The sequence below is a fragment of the Oncorhynchus mykiss genome, chromosome 1 (assembly GCF_057628025.1).
Source record: "Oncorhynchus mykiss isolate SJ-2025 chromosome 1, ASM5762802v1, whole genome shotgun sequence".
Lineage (NCBI taxonomy): Eukaryota > Metazoa > Chordata > Actinopteri > Salmoniformes > Salmonidae > Oncorhynchus > Oncorhynchus mykiss.
In genome coordinates, this window is record NC_143022.1 from 63,534,318 (window position 1) to 63,555,221 (window position 20,904).

At 43.1% G+C, this 20,904-nt stretch overlaps 1 protein-coding gene across 1 annotated transcript; it reads left to right on the forward strand.

Moving 5' to 3' along the window:
* Positions 1-2,371: 2,371 nt before the first annotated feature.
* On the forward strand, positions 2,372-20,269 carry LOC110521558 (ubiquitin domain-containing protein 1-like). Its single transcript, XM_021599218.3, has 4 exons — positions 2,372-2,755; positions 9,209-9,436; positions 17,824-18,009; positions 18,988-20,269. The coding sequence occupies exons 1-4, from the start codon at positions 2,683-2,685 to the stop codon at positions 19,209-19,211; spliced, it is 711 nt and encodes a 236-aa protein (XP_021454893.2). The 5' UTR covers positions 2,372-2,682; the 3' UTR covers positions 19,212-20,269.
* The last annotated feature ends 635 nt before the right edge of the window (positions 20,270-20,904 follow it).

The following is a 20,904-nucleotide window of genomic DNA, read 5'->3' on the forward strand; positions in this document are numbered from 1 at the left end:
CCCGGCTCCATGGTCTCTTTGGATTCAAACTTCTGAAACATAATTTTTTTAACAAGCTGTGCTTACAGGACATAAGTGATGCTAGGCTAAAAGCACTGCTGCTACACTGCCTAGGCGCAGAGGGACAGTGTGTGCCCTCCTCTGTCGGTTTCTGTTCCGACGTTGCTTCCTGGTGAGTATGCACACCAGTATGAGGCAAATCTACTGGGCAAAGCTAGCTCGTGTAAATTTGGTGCACTGCAGGACGAAATGGTACGTGAGCAACTCATTGAGCATTAAAACAACAAAGTACGTGAAAGACTGCCAGTGGCAAATCATCAGGTTCGACTAACAAAAGCACTCCAGCTGGCTTTTCAAGTGGATTCTGTGGCAGAATGTGCTGCAAAGCTAGCTTCCTCTCTCTCCAACCACTCACTCACTCTCAGTGAGGGGGGGGGGGGCGTGCCTGTGTGGACCTTAGAGCAGCAAGCAAGGCCATCATCCAAGACATATACCCTCTGCCCACTGCAGAATAGCTCTGCCCTGTTCTATGGCGCCACTGTGTTCAACAAGCTGGACCTCCGCGAGGGATACATATATTAGCCGCAACCTCACAGCGTTCTTTACCCACTTAGGGGTCTTCCGCTACAAGGACATGGCGGTTGGATTAAGCTCCGCCCCACAGCTGCTTCCAAAAGATCATGTCGGTCTTTGCGGGGATCCCAGAGGAGGCCATGTACTTCTGACAACAATTTCAAAGATTTTACATTTCATATAAGGAAATCAGTCAATTAAAATAAATTCATTTAGGCCAGTCATTAATTCATGACTGGGAATACAGATATGCATCTGTTGGTTACAGATACCTTAAAAACAAAGATATATGGTTGTATAACATGTGAGGATTTATATCTATGCTCTGTAACCCACTACTATATCACGTATGATTGAATTGTTTGAACAGCAGTTGTCTGTGTGTGTCAAGAACTGAGTAACATGCTGAGACTGCTGCATGTTGCAAAACTGTAGATAACAGCCCGGCAGATGCTTTGTCCTTGTGTTTGTATGTGACAATATTGAGCATATGGTGTGACTTGCTGTATCTTACAAAGTTGTGGTTAATCAGGTAAAGGGAGGGGTGGTCATCACGAGGTTTAACTGAGATGGAAAAATACTGAACAACACAATAGCAGGAACTGAGCAACTGTTATAACTAGGAGGTGATACCAGAACAGTAAGAATCTATACATCGACGGAGGGAGGACTCCAAGAAGCGCCAAGAGGCGGGGACCAGCCTGAGCGCCTGCGATAGGCTGAGCAAGTCTAAACCACGCTCAGCCTTTCCTCTGATAGACCAACTATGTCTATCACAGTATAAGAACAGCTGTTTACGTACATCCTGTCAGTTCCCTGTTCTGCCCTGCGTAGTATTACAGTGAGCCCGTATATACGAAAGTTGCATTTGCCATTTATTGCTTAGCTAATAAAAGTACATAGAGTACAATCAGTGACTCAGTGTTATAACTTGTTCTGATACCAGATTCGAATTGACGCAACCCTAACAGGTTTAGCAAAATATTTTAAAGGATATGTGACGAAAAACATGTAAAATGATATGTACAAGGGACACGACAGGACAGAGACGTCTGACTGCTACGCCATCTTGGATTCATATAATGGTTCTTGGGGTGGGATAGACATGGGCTGTGGGGGGTCCGTGGATGGCTTTTGACAATTCTTTTGGATTCCTCATGTTTGGTCCAAGTTGGATGTTGGGTACTATTTTTATTGAATATTATCTGAAACCTAGCAATTAAATTGGCCAATTTGGGTGCAATCAATTAGCTTAACTTCTCTGAGATAAAATAACATTTCAACAGAATGCCAATCTTACCTGTTTCTAACGACAGAAACAATTTCATAACAATCTGAGATGGTGACTGTCATGACTTGATGAAATGACTCGGGTAACTTATACAATAGATACTACCAAGAATTGTCCACCCCCAAACAATATAATAATATATGCCATTGAGCAGACACTTTTTCCCCAAGGGCCTGAGTCACGTGTGCATGGGTGGAACCAGCAGGCCAAACAGACAACAGTACAATGGTTTATACCTTGCTTGAACATCTCCTTAACAGGTGCAATCACATTCCCAGCAGGTAAGTATGGTCTGACCAGCGTTTTAAGTCTATAATGGGGTTGCTGTGTTGACTCAAGTTATTCTTGATCTCTTCCACCTCTTCCTCTAAATAGCTGATTGGATTAGTGCTGTTGTGTAAAGGATTAGCTGCCTTACTAGCCAATGTGGATAGGACATGCCCTCATATACCGCTCCTGTTGCTGTTTATAACATATGCTGCCAGATGTTCCATCTGACCATTTATTGATCCTGTGTGGTTCCTTAGTAAAGAACTGGGGAAGTGTCGTGACAGCTAGTGAACCTTGCTCTGACTCCACACCTGTAGTCATCATCGATAGTCAAAGCATTGAAATCTAGTCCAGGTGGTGGGATTGTACCCTTGACCACTACGACCTTCTTAGACAAATCTAAGTACTTTGTTTTCATTGGCTCCATTCGCTGGTAGAAGTCTCTGAAAGGCTGTTTTCTCTGATGCTGAGTCGGTGTCGTGTTTGATTTAAACAACAAGTCTCCAGAACTAAGAGATCAAGTCTCTGGGAGAGAGAAAGAGAAGAACATGGGAGTCGCTAACTCCAGGGATCACCATCTCTACCACCCCTCACAGTCTCCCATCAAGGTGGTGCTGAAAAGTGAGTATGGATGGAGATGGTCTGTGGATTGTTGGAGTGTTGGATAACTATGTTAGTGAGCCTCAATGTTCTAGCGCTGCAATTGCCAGAAACAGAACAGTGTTAAGTCTGTGTATTTTGTCTCTCCACCATGTCAAGTTGAAGAGGTTAAGTGTAAGATGTGGTCTTTAGATATTAGTAACAACTTGTCATCAGGTTGCATCAGGTTGTAAAATCTCTCATAAGCTATAATATGACCTGTGTTAATATAACCTACCTCTTTTCAAGAATTTATTTAACAGCGAATAGGTAAGAGGACAGGGTAAATTTATGAAAGGATATGAGAAGGAAGTGTGTAATTTAAATAAGGGCACTTAGACAAATTATTATGGGAATATCCTGTAGTATCATGTATCAAATATTTATATAATAGTGAACTCTAACCTGCAGCATTACAAAGAATTATGCTTTCCAGTGATGTTTGACTGTTAATGTGTTGTGCACCATTTAAAGCTGGAGACCAGCATTAGTCGTTCATTATGGTCACTGCCTGTATGAGGCAAGCGTCAATTGTTTGGATTTACAGTACCAGTCAAAAGTTTGGACACACCTACTCATTCAAGTTTTTTTTTAAACTTTTTTCTACATTATAGAATAATAGTGAAGACAACAAAACTATGAAATAACACATAGAATCATGTAGTAAGCAAAAACGTGTTAAGCAAATCAAAATATTTGTAATATTTGAGATTCTTCAAATTAGCCACCCTTTGCCTTGATGACAGCTTTGCACACTATTGGCCTTCTCTCAACCAGCTTCATGAGGTAGTCAGCTGGAATGCATTTCAATTAACAGGTGTGCCTTGTTAAAAGTTAATTTGTGGAATTTATTTCCTTTGAGAGAATGTCAAGTGTGTAAAGCTGTAATCAAGGCAAAGGGTGGCTACTTTGAAGAATCTCAAATCGATGTTGATTTTTTTAACTCTTTTTTGATTATTACATGATTCCACGTGTGTTATTTCATAGTTTTGATGTCTTCACTATTAAAAATACTAACAATAAAGAAAAACCCTTGAATGAGTTGGTTTGTCCAAACTTATGACTGGTACTGTATATAGAGTGCATTCGAAAAGTATTCAGACCCCTTGATTTTTTCCACATTTTGTTACTTTACAGCCTTATTCTAAAATGGTTTCAATTGGCTCTAACCAGAACAGAAAGAGGAGTGGGAGGCCCTGGTGCACAACTGAGCAAATAGACCAGTACATTAGTGTCTAGTATGAGAAACGGACGCCTCACAAGTCCTCAACTGGCAGCTTCATTAAATAGTACCATCAAAACATAAGTCTCAACGTCAACAGTGCAGAGGCGACTCTGGGATGCTGGCCTTATAGGCAGAGTTCCTCTGTCCAGTGTCTGTGCTCTTTGCCCATCTTAATCTTTTATTTGTATTGGCCAGTCTGAGATATGGCTTTTTCTTTGCAACTCTGCCAAGAAGGCCAGCGTCCCGGAGTCGCCTCTTCACTGTTGACGTTGAGACTGGTGTTTTTTATTCAGACCATTTACTCTGTACTTTGTTGAAGCACCTTTGGCAGTGATTACAGCCTTGACTTTTCTTGTGTATGATGCTACAAGATTGGCACACCTGTATTTGAGGAGTTTCTCCCATTCTTCTCTGCAGATTCTCTCATGCTCTGTCAGGTTGGATGGGGAGCGTTGCTGCACAGCTATTTTCAGATCTCTCCAGAGATGTTCGATCGATCGGGTTCAAGTTTGGGCTCTGGCTGGGCCACTCAAGGACATTCAGCGACTTGTTCCGAAGCCACTTCTACCTTGTCTTGGCTGTGTGCTTAGGGTCCTTCTTCTGTTGGAAGGGGAACCTTCTCCCCAGTCTGAGGTCCTGAGTGCTCTGGAGCAGGTTTTCATCAAGGATCTCCTTGTACTTTGCTCCGTTCATCTTTCTCTCGATCCTGACTAGTCTCCCAGTCTCTGCCAATGAAAAACATGCCCACAACATGATGCTGCCAGCACCATACTTCACTGTAGGGATGGTGCCAGGTTTCCTCCAGACGTGAAGCTTAGCAGGACGCAATCTTTGTTTCATCAGACCTGAGCATCTTGATTCTCATGGTCTGAGAGTCTTTAGGTGTCTTTTTGGCAAACTCCAAGCGGGCTGTCATGTGCCTTTTACTGAGGAGGGGCTTCCGTCTGGCCACTTTACTGTAAAGGCCTGATTGGTAGAGTGCTGCAGAGATGGTTGTCCTTCTGCAAGGTTCTCCCATCTCCACAGAGGAACTCTGGAGCTCTGTCAGAGTGACCATCGGGTTCTTGGTCACCTCCTTGACCAAGGCCCTTCTACCCCAATTGCTCAATGTGGCCGGGCTATAGGAAGAGTCTTTGTGTTTCCAAACTTTTTCCATTTAAGAATGATGGAGGCCAGTGTGTTGTTGGGGACCTTCAATGCTGCAGAAAGTTTGGGGTACCCTTCCCCAGATCTGTGCCTCGGCACAATTCCTTCGACCTTATGGTTTGGTTTTTGCTCTGACATGCACTGTCAACTGTGGGAAGTTACATAGACAGGTGTGTGCCTTTCCAAAATCATGTCCAATCAATTGAATTTAAGAGAGGTGGACTCCAATCAAGTTCGGTCAGCCAGCCGAAAATACGGAGCCTAGGGGATGGTAATGTTCTCTAGTTGCGCCGTGATTGGCTCAGTGTTCTGTCACTCATGGGGACACTCTGTCACAGCAAAATCTACGGGGAGAACTCAAAGATTAAAGTGGGTGCTGCCATAGAGTTACATCAGAAGTGCCCAAAGCTAAAGATCATTGGCCACAGATAAAATGTTGTCAAATCACATCATATCTACTGTAGCTTTGATTGGACTTTCATTTCAAAATCTTAGGTAGCAAGCTAGACAAGCAGTCATCATCATGAAACATGGTCACAATCTACTGACAAATACCTTTCAATCCTTGTCACATGAAGAGAAATTATAGATAAAACATGGTGGTGCTCATCAGCCATTGAACATAAACATTACAAAACAAGTTGGAAATCGCAAATTAAACAATGAGTAGTTTGGAAGGAATCAGGGACTAACTGCAAGCGTTGCAAAGCTATTCACTGGATTTGGTGTGTGGTCCAAGTCTGGGTTTAAGGCTCTCTCGTTTGACATTCTGGGGTATTTTGTGTAGATAGATCATTGACAAAGAATCTACAGTGCCTTGCGAAAGTATTCGGCCCCCTTGAACTTTGCGACATTTCAGGCTTCAAACATAAAGATATAAAACTGTATTTTTTTTGTGAAGAATCAACAACAAGTGGAACACAATCATGAAGTGGAACGACATTTATTGGATATTTCAAACTTTTTTAACAAATCAAAAACTGAAAAATTGGGCGTGCAAAATTATTCAGCCCCCTTAAGTTAATACTTTGTAGCGCCACCTTTTGCTGCGATTACAGCTGTAAGTCGGTTGGGGTATGTCTATCAGTTTTGCACATCGAGAGACTGACATTTTTTCCCATTCCTCCTTGCAAAACAGCTCGAGCTCAGTGAGGTTGGATGGAGAGCATTTGTGAACAGCAGTTTTCAGTTCTTTCCACAGATTCTCGATTGGATTCAGTTCTGGACTTTGACTTGGCCATTCTAACACCTGGATATGTTTATTTTTGAACCATTCCATTGTAGATTTTGCTTTATGTTTTGGATCATTGTCTTGTTGGAAGACAAATCTCCATCCCAGTCTCAGGTCTTTTGCAGACTCCATCAGGTTTTCTTCCAGAATGGTCCTGTATTTGGCTCCATCCATCTTCCCATCAATTTTAACCATCTTCCCTGTCCCTGCTGAAGAAAAGCAGGCCCAAACCATGATGCTGCCACCACCATGTTTGACAGTGGGGATGGTGTGTTCAGCTGTGTTGCTTTTACGCCAAACATAACGTTTTGCATTGTTGCCAAAAAGTTATATTTTGGTTTCATCTGACCAGAGCACCTTCTTCCACATGTTTGGTGTGTCTCCCAGGTGGCTTGTGGCAAACTTTAAACAACACTTTTTATGGATATCTTTAAGAAATGGCTTTCTTCTTGCCACTCTTCCATAAAGGCCAGATTTGTGCAATATACGACTGATTGTTGTCCTATGGACAGAGTCTCCCACCTCAGCTGTAGATCTCTGCAGTTCATCCAGAGTGATCATGGGCCTCTTGGCTGCATCTCTGATCAGTCTTCTCCTTGTATGAGCTGAAAGTTTAGAGGGACGGCCAGGTCTTGGTAGATTTGCAGTGGTCTGATACTCCTTCCATTTCAATATTATCGCTTGCACAGTGCTCCTTGGGATGTTTAAAGCTTGGGAAATCTTTTTGTATCCAAATCCGGCTTTAAACTTCTTCACAACAGTATCTCGGACCTGCCTGGTGTGTTCCTTGTTCTTCATGATGCTCTCTGCGCTTTTAACGGACCTCTGAGACTATCACAGTGCAGGTGCATTTATACAGAGACTTGATTACACACAGGTGGATTGTATTTATCATCATTAGTCATTTAGGTCAACATTGGATCATTCAGAGATCCTCACTGAACTTCTGGAGAGAGTTTGCTGCACTGAAAGTAAAGGGGCTGAATAATTTTGCAAGCCCAATTTTTCAGTTTTTGATTTGTTAAAAAAGTTTGAAATATCCAATAAATGTCGTTCCACTTCATGATTGTGTCCCACTTGTTGTTGATTCTTCACAAAAAAATACAGTTTTATATCTTTATGTTTGAAGCCTGAAATGTGGCAAAAGGTCGCAAAGTTCAAGGGGGCCGAATACTTTCGCAAGGCACTGTACATTTCTCATACCTTTTAAGACTTTCTGGTATATGTTTTCTAAGACCCATTTTCTGTTTGTTTGACAAGAAATCAAAGCCTTTGCTTATTACAAATTTTTAGTATGGAAAATGGTTGAGAAATGTATATATGTCTCCAAAATAAAGACTTTTAGATTTCATTTGACACCCAATTTGATACACTCCATTGATGCTAATGGGTCCTTTTACATGGAAAGGACCTTAATAGGTTTCACCTATAGTGTCATTCTTATGCCAAGACCAAGAATGAGAGAATGAGTTGGTCAGAATCAACTAGGGCTAAGAATTTATTTTCAAAGGATGATAAATATCCGTCAGTCAATCAATCAACGAACCAAACAATAAATTCATTGGCCAAGACATGTCAATAGATGGATAGACAATCATTGCACCTCTCTCTCCCTCTGTTCAGTAGCCTAAATCCACCACAGGAGCAGTGAGGATTGGTACTCATAACAGGCTAACACTTGGCAGCTAACAGGCTAGCATTCATCCCTGACAATGACATTGCGCACACCCTGCAGCTGCTATCATGGGTGCTCACACATGTCAAGCCTCTGTGCGCGTGTGTGTGTGTGCTTTGTTTGTGTAAGCTTAGATAAATATACAGTGATTTATTTAATAGGAAGCCACTTGAGTCAGTAAGTTGTCGTCGACTGCTGTGTACAGTGGGGATAAACGAGTATCTATCCAATGGGGTGGTTCTATCTTTGTTGGTTCATGATCTAAGAAATAAGGATTTGTTTAATCAATGAAGGTGTTTTTTTTCAGAATGCAGTTGTTATCTGAAATGTGAGGTCCATTGAGGTCATTGCAGTCACCTGGCAGTCTCCACTCAACACCCATCTCTCAGAGCAATGCATTGTGGGATAGCAGACACTACATCCTGTTATGTGGCACCCGATTACTGCGGTAATCCACTGTTGTCCATTTGTGTGTGTGTATATGTGTGTGACCGTGGGTAATACACTGCACTATAAATAATCACTTTGATTTCTATTGCTCTGTCTCTCGTTCTCTCTCTTTCTCTCTCCCGCTCTCTCTCTCAAAGTGACCTTAATTTCTAGTACAGGAATACAGCACTATGACCAACATCAGGCAGCAGAGTATTATACCGAGTCTCTTTGCAGAAAGATTCTTACAGAGGGGTACACACAAACACACCGCTCCTTGAGATGTGTTTCAGCAGTATCAAGTCATGTGGAGGTCTATGACTATTCACTCATTTACCTTGTCAGATTATACGATTCTGCTTCGGTTGCTTCTGTTCTCCCTACAGGTTCTCACTCTGTTCATCAATTGATAGCATGAGTCTAAGACCGAAAGACCTGAGAAGAGAGACTGTGAATGTCCCCACTTCTGCATGTAGAAATGCCCCCTAATAAGCCATTATACAATGGCTAGTTCTGGCATTTGGAAATGGAGTCTTTGCACCTGTTTTGATATAATGCTATAGACAATGCCATAGACGGAATGATAGCTAGCAAGCTACACTTTGTAATGAGTGCTGTGACATGACATTCAGAGGAATGGCAGTGTACATGCACATCAAAACTCTGAGTAAAATATCCTCACCTTTGGGAAGCAAATTAATCTATTTCTTTCTCTTTATTTCCCTTCAGGACGCAACGAGCCACTGAAGAAGGAGCGTCTTAAATGGAAGAATGAGTACCCTATGACGGAGGGCCAGCTGAGGTGTAAGAGGGATGAGTTTTGGGACACGGCCCCAGCCTTTGACGGCAGGAAGGAGATTTGGGATGCGCTCCGAGCTGCAGCGGTGGCCGTAGAGCTTAACGACCTGGAAATGGCTCAGGCCATAGTGGACGGAGCCTGCATCACACTACCACATGGTGAGATTCACGCATGTGCCCACACACACACACACTCACATGTTCCATCCAATTATTAATACACTAGATGACTGACAAGGTGTGCTGTTTTCAAGCCACTGCTCCTCCATCTTGGCACTCCCCCTCCATTGTGAAGAATTGGTTGGAAGCTATAAAAAAGCATGTATTGGGGCCTCCCGGGTGGCGCAGTGGTCTAGCTAGCTGTGCCACCAGAGACTCTGGGTTCGACCTCAGGCTCTGTCGCAGCCGGCCGTGACTGTGAGGTCCATGGGGAGACGCATAATTGGCCTAGCATCATCCGGGTTAGGGAGGGTTTGGCCGGTAGGGATATCCTTGTCTCATCGCGCACTAGCGACTCCTGTGGCGGGCCGGGCGCAGTGCATGCTGACCAGGTCGCTAGGTGTACAGTGTTTCCTCCGACACATTGGTGCGGCCGGCTTCCGGGTTGGATGCACGCTGTGTTAAGAAGCAGTGTGGCTTGGTTGGGTTGTGTCTCGGAGGACGCATGGCTCTCGACCTTCGTCTCTCCTGAACCCGAACGGGAGTTGTAGCAATGAGACAAGATAGTAACTACTAACAATTGGATACCATGAAATTGGGGAGAAAAATATATCTATATTTTTTTATGTTTAAAAAAATATATTACTTAAGTAATACTACAAAATAATTGGCAAAGAAACTGACTTTTTGTCCTGAATATAAATCATGATGTTTGGGGGAAATCCAACACAACACATCATTTATTACCACTCATTTTAAGCATGGTGGTGGCTGCATCATGTTATGGGTATGCTTGTCATTGGCAAGCACTCTGGAGTTTTTTGGAATAAAAAGAAACAGAATTGAGCTAAGCACAGGCAAACTCCTAGAGCAAAACCTGGTTCAGTCTGCTTTCCAAAATACACTTTCAGCAGGATAATAACCTACAACACATGGCAAAATCTATACTGGAGTTGCTAACAAAGACGACAGTGAGTGTTCCTGAGTGGCCAAGTTAACGTTTTGACTTAAATCTGTTTGAAAATGAAGATATGAAAATGGCTGTCTAGCCATGATCCCCAACATCTTGACATAGCTTGAAGAATTTAGAAAAAATTCTGGGCAAATATTGCACGTTCCAGGTGTGCAAAGCTTTTATAGGCTTACCCAAGATGACTCACAGCTGTAATCGATGCCAAAGGTGTTTCTATTATGTATCCTGTTGTGATTCAAAATATTTGAATGTGAAACCTAATCCAGTGATTGTCATGCATTTTGGGTAGACAATTATGTTATTGTAATACCATTAATATGACTCCAGAATTGTCCCTTTTTTTGTCAATAGAGATTAATTTGTCTGCATCTTTATGTGCTCTAACAGCATATGCTAATTTATTTGGGGCTAATTCACCACCTGAGTAAGTGGAAACTCAAAACACATGAGATAGAGCACTAACTCTAAAGTTAATAACCACTAATAGTAGCCATGTGTTAATCTAACAGTAAATGTCATGTCCAGAAAAACTAGCCTACGTCCAATGAGGCCAATACGCATTTCGCTCACTCCTATCTCAAAGCCATATCGAATATCTTTGTAAAATAGTTGTTATTCAACTCATAATTGAGAGTTGCAAAATAAAAAGTAGACCTACAGAAAGCTGAGAACATCCTCTCTCTATCTTGGACAACCGGATAGATGTGTTTTCCTAGAAATTGGATTTTAATATGTTATACAATCAGAACACTTTTCTTTCTCCCGGAGCGTTTTTCCCCTGAAAAAGGAGAGATAGAGTGGTTCAATCTACACAGCAGCAGGCCCCAGCTACACACATAAAATGCCTAGTAGTCCACGCTACTGATTGAGACACTTTCGGTCATGTAGTATATGTGGACACCTGCTTGTTGAACATCTCATTCCAAAATCATGGGCATTAATGTGGAGTTCGTCCCCAATTTGCTGCTATAGCAGCCTCCGCTCTTCTGGGAAGACTTTCCACTGTTGGAGCTAGAAACAAGAGCATTTTGCTACATCCTCAATAACATCTGTGACCAATAAAATTTGATTTGAGTAGATGTTGAAACATTGCTGCGGGGACTTGTTTCCATTCAGCCACAAGAGCATTAGTGAGGTCGGGTATGAATGATAGGCGATTAGGCCTGGCTCGCAGTTGGCATTCCAATTCATCCCAAAGGTGTTCAATGGGGTTGAGGACAGGGCTCTGTGCAGACCAGTCAAGTTCTTCCACACGGATCTCAACACACCATTTCTGTATGAACCTCGCTTTGTCATGGTGAAAAAGGAAAGGGCCTTCCCCAAACTGTTGCCACAAAGTTAGAAGCACAGAATCTTCTAGCATGTCATTGTATGCTGTAGCGTTAAGATTTCCCTTCACTGGAACTAAGGGGCCTAGCCCGAACCATGAAAAACAGCTCCAGACCATTATTCCCCCTCCACCAAACTTTACAGTGGCACTATGCATTGGGATGCTCTTGGCATCTGCCAAACCAAGATTCGTCCGTCGGACTGCCAGATGGTGAAGCATGATTCATCCCTCCAGAGAACGCATTTCCACTGCTCTAGAGTCCAATGGTGGTAAGCTTTACACCACTCCAGCCGATGCTTGGCATTGCGCATTGGTGATCTTAGCCTTGTGTGCGCTGCTTGGCCATGGAAACCCATTTCATGAAGCTCACAATGAACAGTTCTTGTGCTGACATTGCTTCCAGAGGCAGTTTGGAACTCGGTAGTGTGTTGCAAACGAGGACAGACAATTTTTTACATGCTGCACGCTTCAACACTGGCCGGTCCCGTTCTGTGAACTTGTGTGGCCTACCACTTCGCGGCTGAGCCGTTGTTGCTCCTAGACGTGTCTACTTCACAATAACAGCACTTACATGTTGACCGGGGCAGCTCTAGCAGGGCAGAAATTTTAGGAACAGACTTGTTGGAAAGGTGGCATACTATAACGCTGCCACATTGAAAGGCACTGAGCTCTTCAGTAAGGCCATTCTACTGCCAATGTTTATCTATGGAGATTGCGTGGCTGTGTGCTCGATTGCATGGCTGTCTGCTCGACTTGCACTTACTCCATCCATCTATCCTTCTGGGTAAAGACATCAGTGAGTGAACTGTAAAACTCCTCCCTGTTGGCCTACTAGCCGCCACCGATCCCTTTATCTTTTCGGTTAGTTTTGTCTCATTAGTTTCACCTGTTCCTATTTGTGTGTGCTTGATTTGCTTCCCTATTTAACGTGTGTTGTGCGGGATTATTTTGATGTTCACGTTTGTGTCGTTGGTGTTGTTTGTGCTCTGGACCGTGTTACCTGTTGTTCTGGGTTGGTCAGTGTTTTGCGCCCTGCGTGTTTGGGAATTTACTTTTGGTGCCGCATTAAAGTGCATCTTTCCCCTGGACCTCTCTGCTCTCTGCGCCGGATTCCTCTCCACACACCTAGTCAGCCGTGACACTTATGGCTTGGGGGTAGAAGCTGTTGAGGAGCATTTTGGTCTTAGACCTGGCGCTCCAGTACCACTTGCCTTGCGGTAGCAGAGAAAACAGTCTGTGACTTGGGTGACTGGAGTCTCTGACAATTTTATGGAATTTCCTCTGACACTGCCTATTATATAGGTCCTGGATGGCAGGAAGCTTGGCCCCAGTGATGTACTGGGCCATTCCACTACCCTCTGTAGTGCCTTACGGTCAGATGCCGAGCAGTTGCCATACCAGGCGGTGATGCAACCGGTCAGGATGCTCTCGATGGTGCAGCTGTAGAACCTTTTGAGGATCTGGGGACCCATTCCAAATATTTTCAGTCTCCAGAGGGGGAAAAGGTTTTGTTGTGCCCTTTTCACCACTGTCTTGGTATGTTTGGACCATGATAGTTCGTTGGTGATGTGGACACCAAGGAACTTGAAACTCTCGACCTGCTCCACTACAGCCGCGTAAATGTTAAGGGGGGCCTTAACATTTACGCGGCTGTAGTGGAGCAGGTCGAGAGTTTCAAGTGGGGGGGCCTTAACATTTACGCGGCTGTAGTGGAGCAGGTCGAGAGTTTCAAGTTCCTTGGTGTCCACATCACCAACGAACTATCATGGTCCAAACATACCAAGACAGTGGTGAAAAGGGCACAACAAAACCTTTTCCCCCTCTGGAGACTGAAAATATTTGGAATGGGTCCCCAGATCCTCAAAAGGTTCTACAGCTGCACCATCGAGAGCATCCTGACCGGTTGCATCACCGCCTGGTATGGCAACTGCTCGGCATCTGACCGTAAGGCACTACAGAGGGTAGTGGAATGGCCCAGTACATCACTGGGGCCAAGCTTCCTGCCATCCAGGACCTATATAATAGGCAGAGACTCCTTTTACTGTAGTCCACTACCAGCTGCTTTGTCTTGCTCACATTGAGGGAGAGGTTGTTGTCCTGGCACCATAATGCTAGTTTTCTGACCTCCCTATTGGCCTTCCCATCGTTGTCGGTGATCAGGACTACCGCTGTTGTTTCGTCAGCAAACTTAAGGATATTCAAATCAAAACAAATGTATTTATATAGGCCTTCTTACATCAGCTGATATATCAAAGTGCTGTACAGAAACCCAGCCCAAACAGCAAGCAATGCAGGTGTAGAAGCACTGTGGCTAGGAAAAACTCCCTAGAAAGAACAAAACCTAGGAAGAAACCTAGAGAGGAACCAGGCTGTGAGGGGTGGCCAGTCCTCTTCTAGCTGTGCAGGGTGGAGATTATAACAGAACATGGCCAAGATGTTCAAATGTTCATAGATGACCAGCAGGATCAAATAATAATAATCACAGTAGTTGTCGAGGGTGCAACAAGTCAGCACCTCAGGAGTATATGTCAGTAAAATGCAAATCAATTTATTACATTTTTGACATGTGTTTTTCTGGATTTTATTGTTGTTATTCTGTCTCTCACTATTCAAATAAACCTACCATAAAAATTATAGACTGATAATTTCTTTGTCAGTGGGCAAACGTACAAAATCAGCAGGGGATCAAATACTTTTTTCCCTCCCTGTATATTATTTAGTAAACTCAGCAAAAAGAGAAACTTGAAATATAATGAAATATAAAATATAAACAATTAATGAACATGCACCTGTGGAACGGTCGTTAATTGCCTACCATCTGTAAGCTGTTAGTGTCTTAACGACTGTTCCACAGGAGCATGTTCATTAATTGTTTATGGTTCATTGAACAAGCATGAGAAACAGTGTTTTAACCCTTTACAATGAAGATCTATGAAGTTATTTGGATTTTTACAAATTATCTTTGAAAGACAGGATCCTGAATGTTTCTTTTTTTGCTGAGTTTATCATGCTTCTTTCGACCTCTCTAAAATAAATAATTGGTTATATTACATGGATTGTTATTAGACTTTTTAAAACGGCTTGTAGCCTATGTGTGAAAGCCAGGAGATGCTAAATGTGTTTATGTTAATTAACGGTAAATTCAATTACCAATTTACCAGCAAACAGTTATTTGCTTGACAATCACCGGCTGATGAAATTTCATGACTACCACAGCCCTAGTCACGCCCAGGCCTTCCACGGGAGGTAAAGCAGTTCCGTCTTGTCGAGGTTGAGCTTGAGGTGGTGGGCCGCCATCCAAGTAGAGATGTCTGCCAGGCACGCAGAGATGCGTGTCGCCACCTGCGTGTCAGAAGGGGGAGGGAGAAAAGTAGTTGAGTGCCATCCGCATAGCAATTATAGGAGAGACCATGTGAGGATATGATGTAGCCAAATTACTTGATGTATAGTGAGAAGAGGGCCTAGAACTGAGCCCTGGGGGACACCAGTAGTGAGAGTATGTGGTGCAGACACCGATCCTCTCCACGTCACCTGGTAGGAGCGGCCTGCCAGGTAGGATGCAATCAAACAGTGTGCATAGCCTGAGACACCCCACCCTGAGAGGGTGGACAGAATGATCTGATTGTTCACAAAGTCAATGGTAGTCGATAGATGTAGGAGGATGAGAACAGAGGAGAGAGAATTGGCTTTGGCATTGCGGAGAGCCTCCGTAACACAGAGAAGAGCAGTCTCAGTTGAGTGACCCGTCTTGACTGGTTAGGGTCAAGAAGATCGTTCCGAGAGAGACGAGAAAGTTGATCAGAGACAGCACGCTCAAGTGTTTTGGAAAGAAAAGAAAGAAGGGATGCAGATCCATAGTTTTTGACGTCAGTAAAGTGTTGGTTTCTTGATGAGGGGATGCAGCCAGTGGTCAGGGATGAGTTGATGAGGGAAGTGAGGAATGGGAGAAGGTCTCCAGAGATGGTCTGGAGAAGGCAGGAGGGGATGGGGTCGAGCGGTTAGGTTGTCAGGCGGCCAGACCACTAGTCGCAGGATGTCATCTAGAGAGAGAGGGTAGAAAGAGGTCAAGGCGTAGGGTTTTTCTGTGTGAGTGAGACCAGTGGACTCAATAGGCTGAGCGAATGAGTAGTGGACGTCGTCAACCTTTTTTTCCCCAAAGTAGTTAACAAAGTCGTCCAGAGATGGAGGGGGAGGATTAAGGAGGGAGGAGGAGGTGGTAAAGAGTTTCCTAGGGTGAGAGACAGAAGCTTGAAATTTAGAGTGGTAGAACGTGGCTTTAGCAGCAGATACAGAGGAAGAGAAGGTAGACAGGAGGGAGTGAAAGGATGACAGGTACTCCAGAAGTTTAGTTCACCGCCATTTTTGCTCAGCTGCGGCAGCCCTGTTCTGTAAGCTCTCAATGACTCACTCAGCCATGGAGCAGGAGGGGAGGGCCGAGCAGGCCGGGAGGAAAGGGGACAGTGCAATTCATAGGATGCGGAAAGGGAGGAGAGTAGGGTCGAAGAGGCGGAATCAGGAGACAGAAGGGAGAAGGATTAAGGAGAAGGATTTAGCAGAAGGGAGAGATTATAGGATAGAAGAGGGGAGTAGTGGGAGAGCGAGAGCGAAGATTGTGACGGAGCATGACCCTCAGAGAACATCGCCACATAGGAGAAATGAGTAGACCTGTGCCACCACCGTGATGACCAGATGCTCTCGGACTATGAGAGAAAACATAGTCAGATGAAGAAAGAGCAGCTGGAGTAGCAGTGTTCTTTGGGGTGATCCATTTCTCAGTCAGGGCCAAAAAGTCAAGGGACTGAAGGGTAGCATAGCCTGAGATGAACTCACCGTTCTTGACCGTAGATCGGCAGTTCCAACAGGGATGCAAACTAGTCACCTTTCAGTGAAATTCCCTGTTTTGAATCCAAAATAGGTGACCTACGTGATTCGTATAGGGGTATGTCAGGTGTACTCCCTGCCTGAAAGAGATCAATTATGCCAACAAAGGGTATCATGCTCTGCTTGCACATTGTAGAACACAGGCCACAGGCAGAAAGTGTATCATGTGCAGTGTAGCCCAAAGATATTGTGTGTGTGTGTGTGTGTGTGTGTGTGTGTGTGTGTGTGTGTGTGTGTGTGTGTGTGTGTGTGTGTGTGTGTGTGTGTGTGTGTGTGTGTGAGGGGGGATTATATATTTTCTTTAACTCCGTGAATGTTATTTTTTCACACATGTAGTCTTGTGCACTCGATGACCACTATAATATAGCAAAGAAATTATGCCTGTTTGTTTCTTTCTATTTCTACTTTAAGATGTTTTATTCCCAAGTGCAATATTTATATGTGTGTGGTCACAAGTGTTCTATTATTAAAGGCTGTCATGGCTAACTGTAATATTAGTGTATTTTCTTCTCTCAAGACTCGAGTGTCATTTGCAGTAAAGTCTAGGCAACAAATAACATTGGATTGCTTTCTTTAAATTTTTTAGCTGTGAGTCAGGTTCACATTAACCAGTTTTTATTTTACACACAGAGACTGATCATGTAGATCATGTTCTTTGTTTAATTAGTTTAAACCTGCATTTCCCCCTAGCAGGGATTTTTCTGCATGTTTCAGTGCAAAAAAAGAAAAAGTGTCACATTTTTGAGCCCTCGCCAGTTTGCATCTCTGTTCCAAACGCTGCCAGACTTGTAATTCCACATGGGTTGTGTGCGCAGGCTACACTAAATTAAAAGGGTTGCAGCCAGGGGGTGGGGAGTGTCTGTAAAGCCTACAGGGAGAGGTGCGAACATGTATAGAAAACACACATAGTTGACAAAGCTACAGAAGAGCAAAATGAGATCACCTGTAAATAACAAGGTAATATACTCAAGTGTGAGAGCGGTGTGGATCCTCCCAGATGTGATGTGTGGTTATATAATAGTCATGGGCAGCATGAGAGGATCTCAAGTATTTAGCTTCATAGACAGTAAGGAGACAGTGGGGGACGTTATCTCCGGGGGTAGGGTTGGCCACTCCTAGTCTAGAGGTCCCTAGGGGCTGTTGGTTGACTTCAGTCGGGACTGCTACTGAGTTTTTTTTTGTGTCTTTATCTGTCATCTTCAGGTACTCTGACAGAGAGTTATGATGAACTGGGGAACCGCTACCAGCTTCCTGCTTACACTCTAGCCCCTCCCGCCAATCTCATCACTGAACGCACCAATGACAGCGAAGCTCCCGATCAAAAGGAGCCGAAAAAGCCTCCCGCCTTTCCCAAAGAGGAGTTCCAGCTACAAGTTCGACTCTCGTGCGGTAAGAGACACAATACTAGAGCAGGCGATGTGACAAAAATTCACATTGCGATAAATTGCATGAATTGAGGCGAAAACGATAAATAAAACGTTAAGTTTATAACATTAATATCCACCACAGTTTTTTTCTTTTTTATTATCCTTTAAAATACTACTACTATCTTGGTGGTTGTAGCCTTCAAGTGGCCCATTAACAATCACCCCGATAAACACATTTATTTCATTTTAAATGAACAATATCAGCAAAATGCCTGTGATAAGTGGTTGATGTCGATCATTTTACGTTTATCGTCCCAGCTCTACACCCTACCCTTTTTCCGTTGAGTTGCTCCATCTGGGGATTTCTCACTGAGATCTGGAGGGTCATTTCAATACTAATAATTGTGAATGTCATCCCTCAGACCTAGTTATCATCCTATTGTTTGACAGCGTGTTAAAGGGAATCTGTTTAAGCAAGGCGAGGCACAGAATCACTCATCTTGATTACATTATAGTGATTTGTGCATGAGTGATTCTGCACAGTTTGACTCTCAAACTCTCTAGTCCAGAGTTTTCAAAAACTCTGTCCTGGGAACCCTGTGTGCACGTTTCTTTCCCCTTCTTCCTAGCACTACTCAGCTGATTCAAATAACCAACTTATAATCAAGCTTTGATCATTTGAATCAGCTGTGAAGTTCTAGGGCAAAAACTAGAACGTGCATCCAAGGGGAGCCCCAAGACCGAGTTTAGGAAACCCTGCTCTAGTCTAGAGTCGATTTACTTGCTCTGATGTCCCACTATTCCCAACTCCCCTCCTCTCCATTCACTACCCTACAAACAGTGAACTGATTGAGTGCAGTGAGCAACTGGTTTATACAGTGAGGGCAACGTTTCAAACGTTGCAGGTAGAAATATAATGAATAGAGTTGACACCATTCCCCATTCTTGAACAGACCCTTGATTGTAGAAGTCACTTGACCAATGTCTCTGTCCTCCACAGGTAAGGACCTCCGTATAAGCGCCTCCATGTCAGACACCATCTCCCAGCTGAAGACAGTCCTGGAGGGGCAGGAGGACATCGAAGTGGCCCACCAACGCTGGTTCTTTGCCGGTAAACTGCTCACAGACAAGATCCGACTCCAGGACACCAAGATACAGAAAGACTTTGTGGTCCAGGTCATCGTCAACAACTACTTACCAGTTACCAAACTCATGCCAAACTGAGGAGAAATGGAGAAAGATGGATGGGAGAGCAGGAGGAAAGGATTGAGATGAAAGGGGGACAGGGAGAGGGGTGGCGAAAAACTGGGATGGAGTGCAGGCAGAAAAGGATGGGAGAATGTTGGTCAACGCCTTATTTCTCTCCTTTGGAAGTTCAAGCACACCAGGGTCATGATCGTTAGTGCACACCGTAGGAAAACGTAACAAAACATTTTGCAACATTTCTCATTGGTCATGTTCAGATGGTCCGAAATGTGGAAAGACTTTTCTTTCATTTCGTGCCTAGTGAATAGGACACTGGACGGTTGCTGCAATGGAATGTTGGTTGCTGCAACAGAATGTTGTAATTAGTTTGTTTGCTTTTGTATTTCTTATCCTCTTTTTGTATTTTCCTAATAAGCCCACATTGTTACTGAGTAAAAATAAACAAATTCTGCATAGCCTGGCAAAGCACTGACAAACTGTATAATGAACGGGAAGAGAATCATGGCATATGGAGAAGAGATATTTCTCCCATGAGTCTGTCTGTCTACAAATCATTCCTTGTGAGTTTGTCCTTGTGGAACTTTGAACTGTGGAAAGTGTCCTGCCTGATGGTACAAATATTCTATTGGATCTCTATCTGTACTGAAAGCCAATCGATTTGTACCCTATCGATTGTCTAATCTTTACCTAATGGGAGAGAAGAATATTGACAGATTTATGAACGAAAGTGTATGTACTGTTTCAATACTTGTTGGATCATCATATACAAATATTTGTATATGTTTAACAAACCCCAAATAAATTTTACGTGACAAGGTTCATGAAAAGTCAACGATTTGAGGAAAAAGTGAATATACCGGTTTATAAAGGTGAAAATAGCAGATTTGATTTCCATCTACTGTATTTTTCGAACCAATTATGGAGAAAATGCTGGAAAGTGTATGAATATTTGTTAATGAAGTTATTAATAAATATTCTAAATGTAAACTGAAGTAGTTTGTCCTAGTTTGTATTGAAAATTAATCCTTAAGTACAGATGCTAAATATTATTAAAAAGTTACATTTTATCTTCACCCGAAGAATATAACTAGAAACAGTCATTTTTCTTGACAAATTGTGTGTCTTCCTTTAGCTGTTCAAAAGTTTTTATGGTAGTTAAAGAGGTTTATACGTTTAAATTGCTATCATTGAACATTTTAAGCTAGTAGTAGTGATTGTATTACAAATAGCAGTATAGTAATCTTTAGTGGGATAGTGACAATAGAAGTAGGGAATAGTAATAATTGTAATAGTATCAGCAGTGAACGACTATGGTAGTAGTGAGCGACTATTCGTTTTCATGTTCCCTCTCCTCACCACCTCTCCTTGATTAGTTTTGACATTTTTCAAAAGGAGGCAAGGAGAGAGGACGGAGGAGAGGAGGCAGGCGGCGAGTAAAACCAATTGAGATTCTGCCAGCGTAGGTAGCATAAGCGTGACCACATGTAACATACAGTATGGATTTGCATTAGAATACGCATCAAAAGTTCTAATGCAAAGTTACACCTCATTTTTCTATTTTTTGAGTTATTATATAAAACTGATCAGAATTCCAAAGTCATAACGGAAAAACATTTGAGGGGTGTAAAGTAATATGGAGGACCCGGCAAGCCAGCCTATTCCCTATAATGTAAACTTCAACAGAAGTAACTTCAAAAGTATAACCAAATTA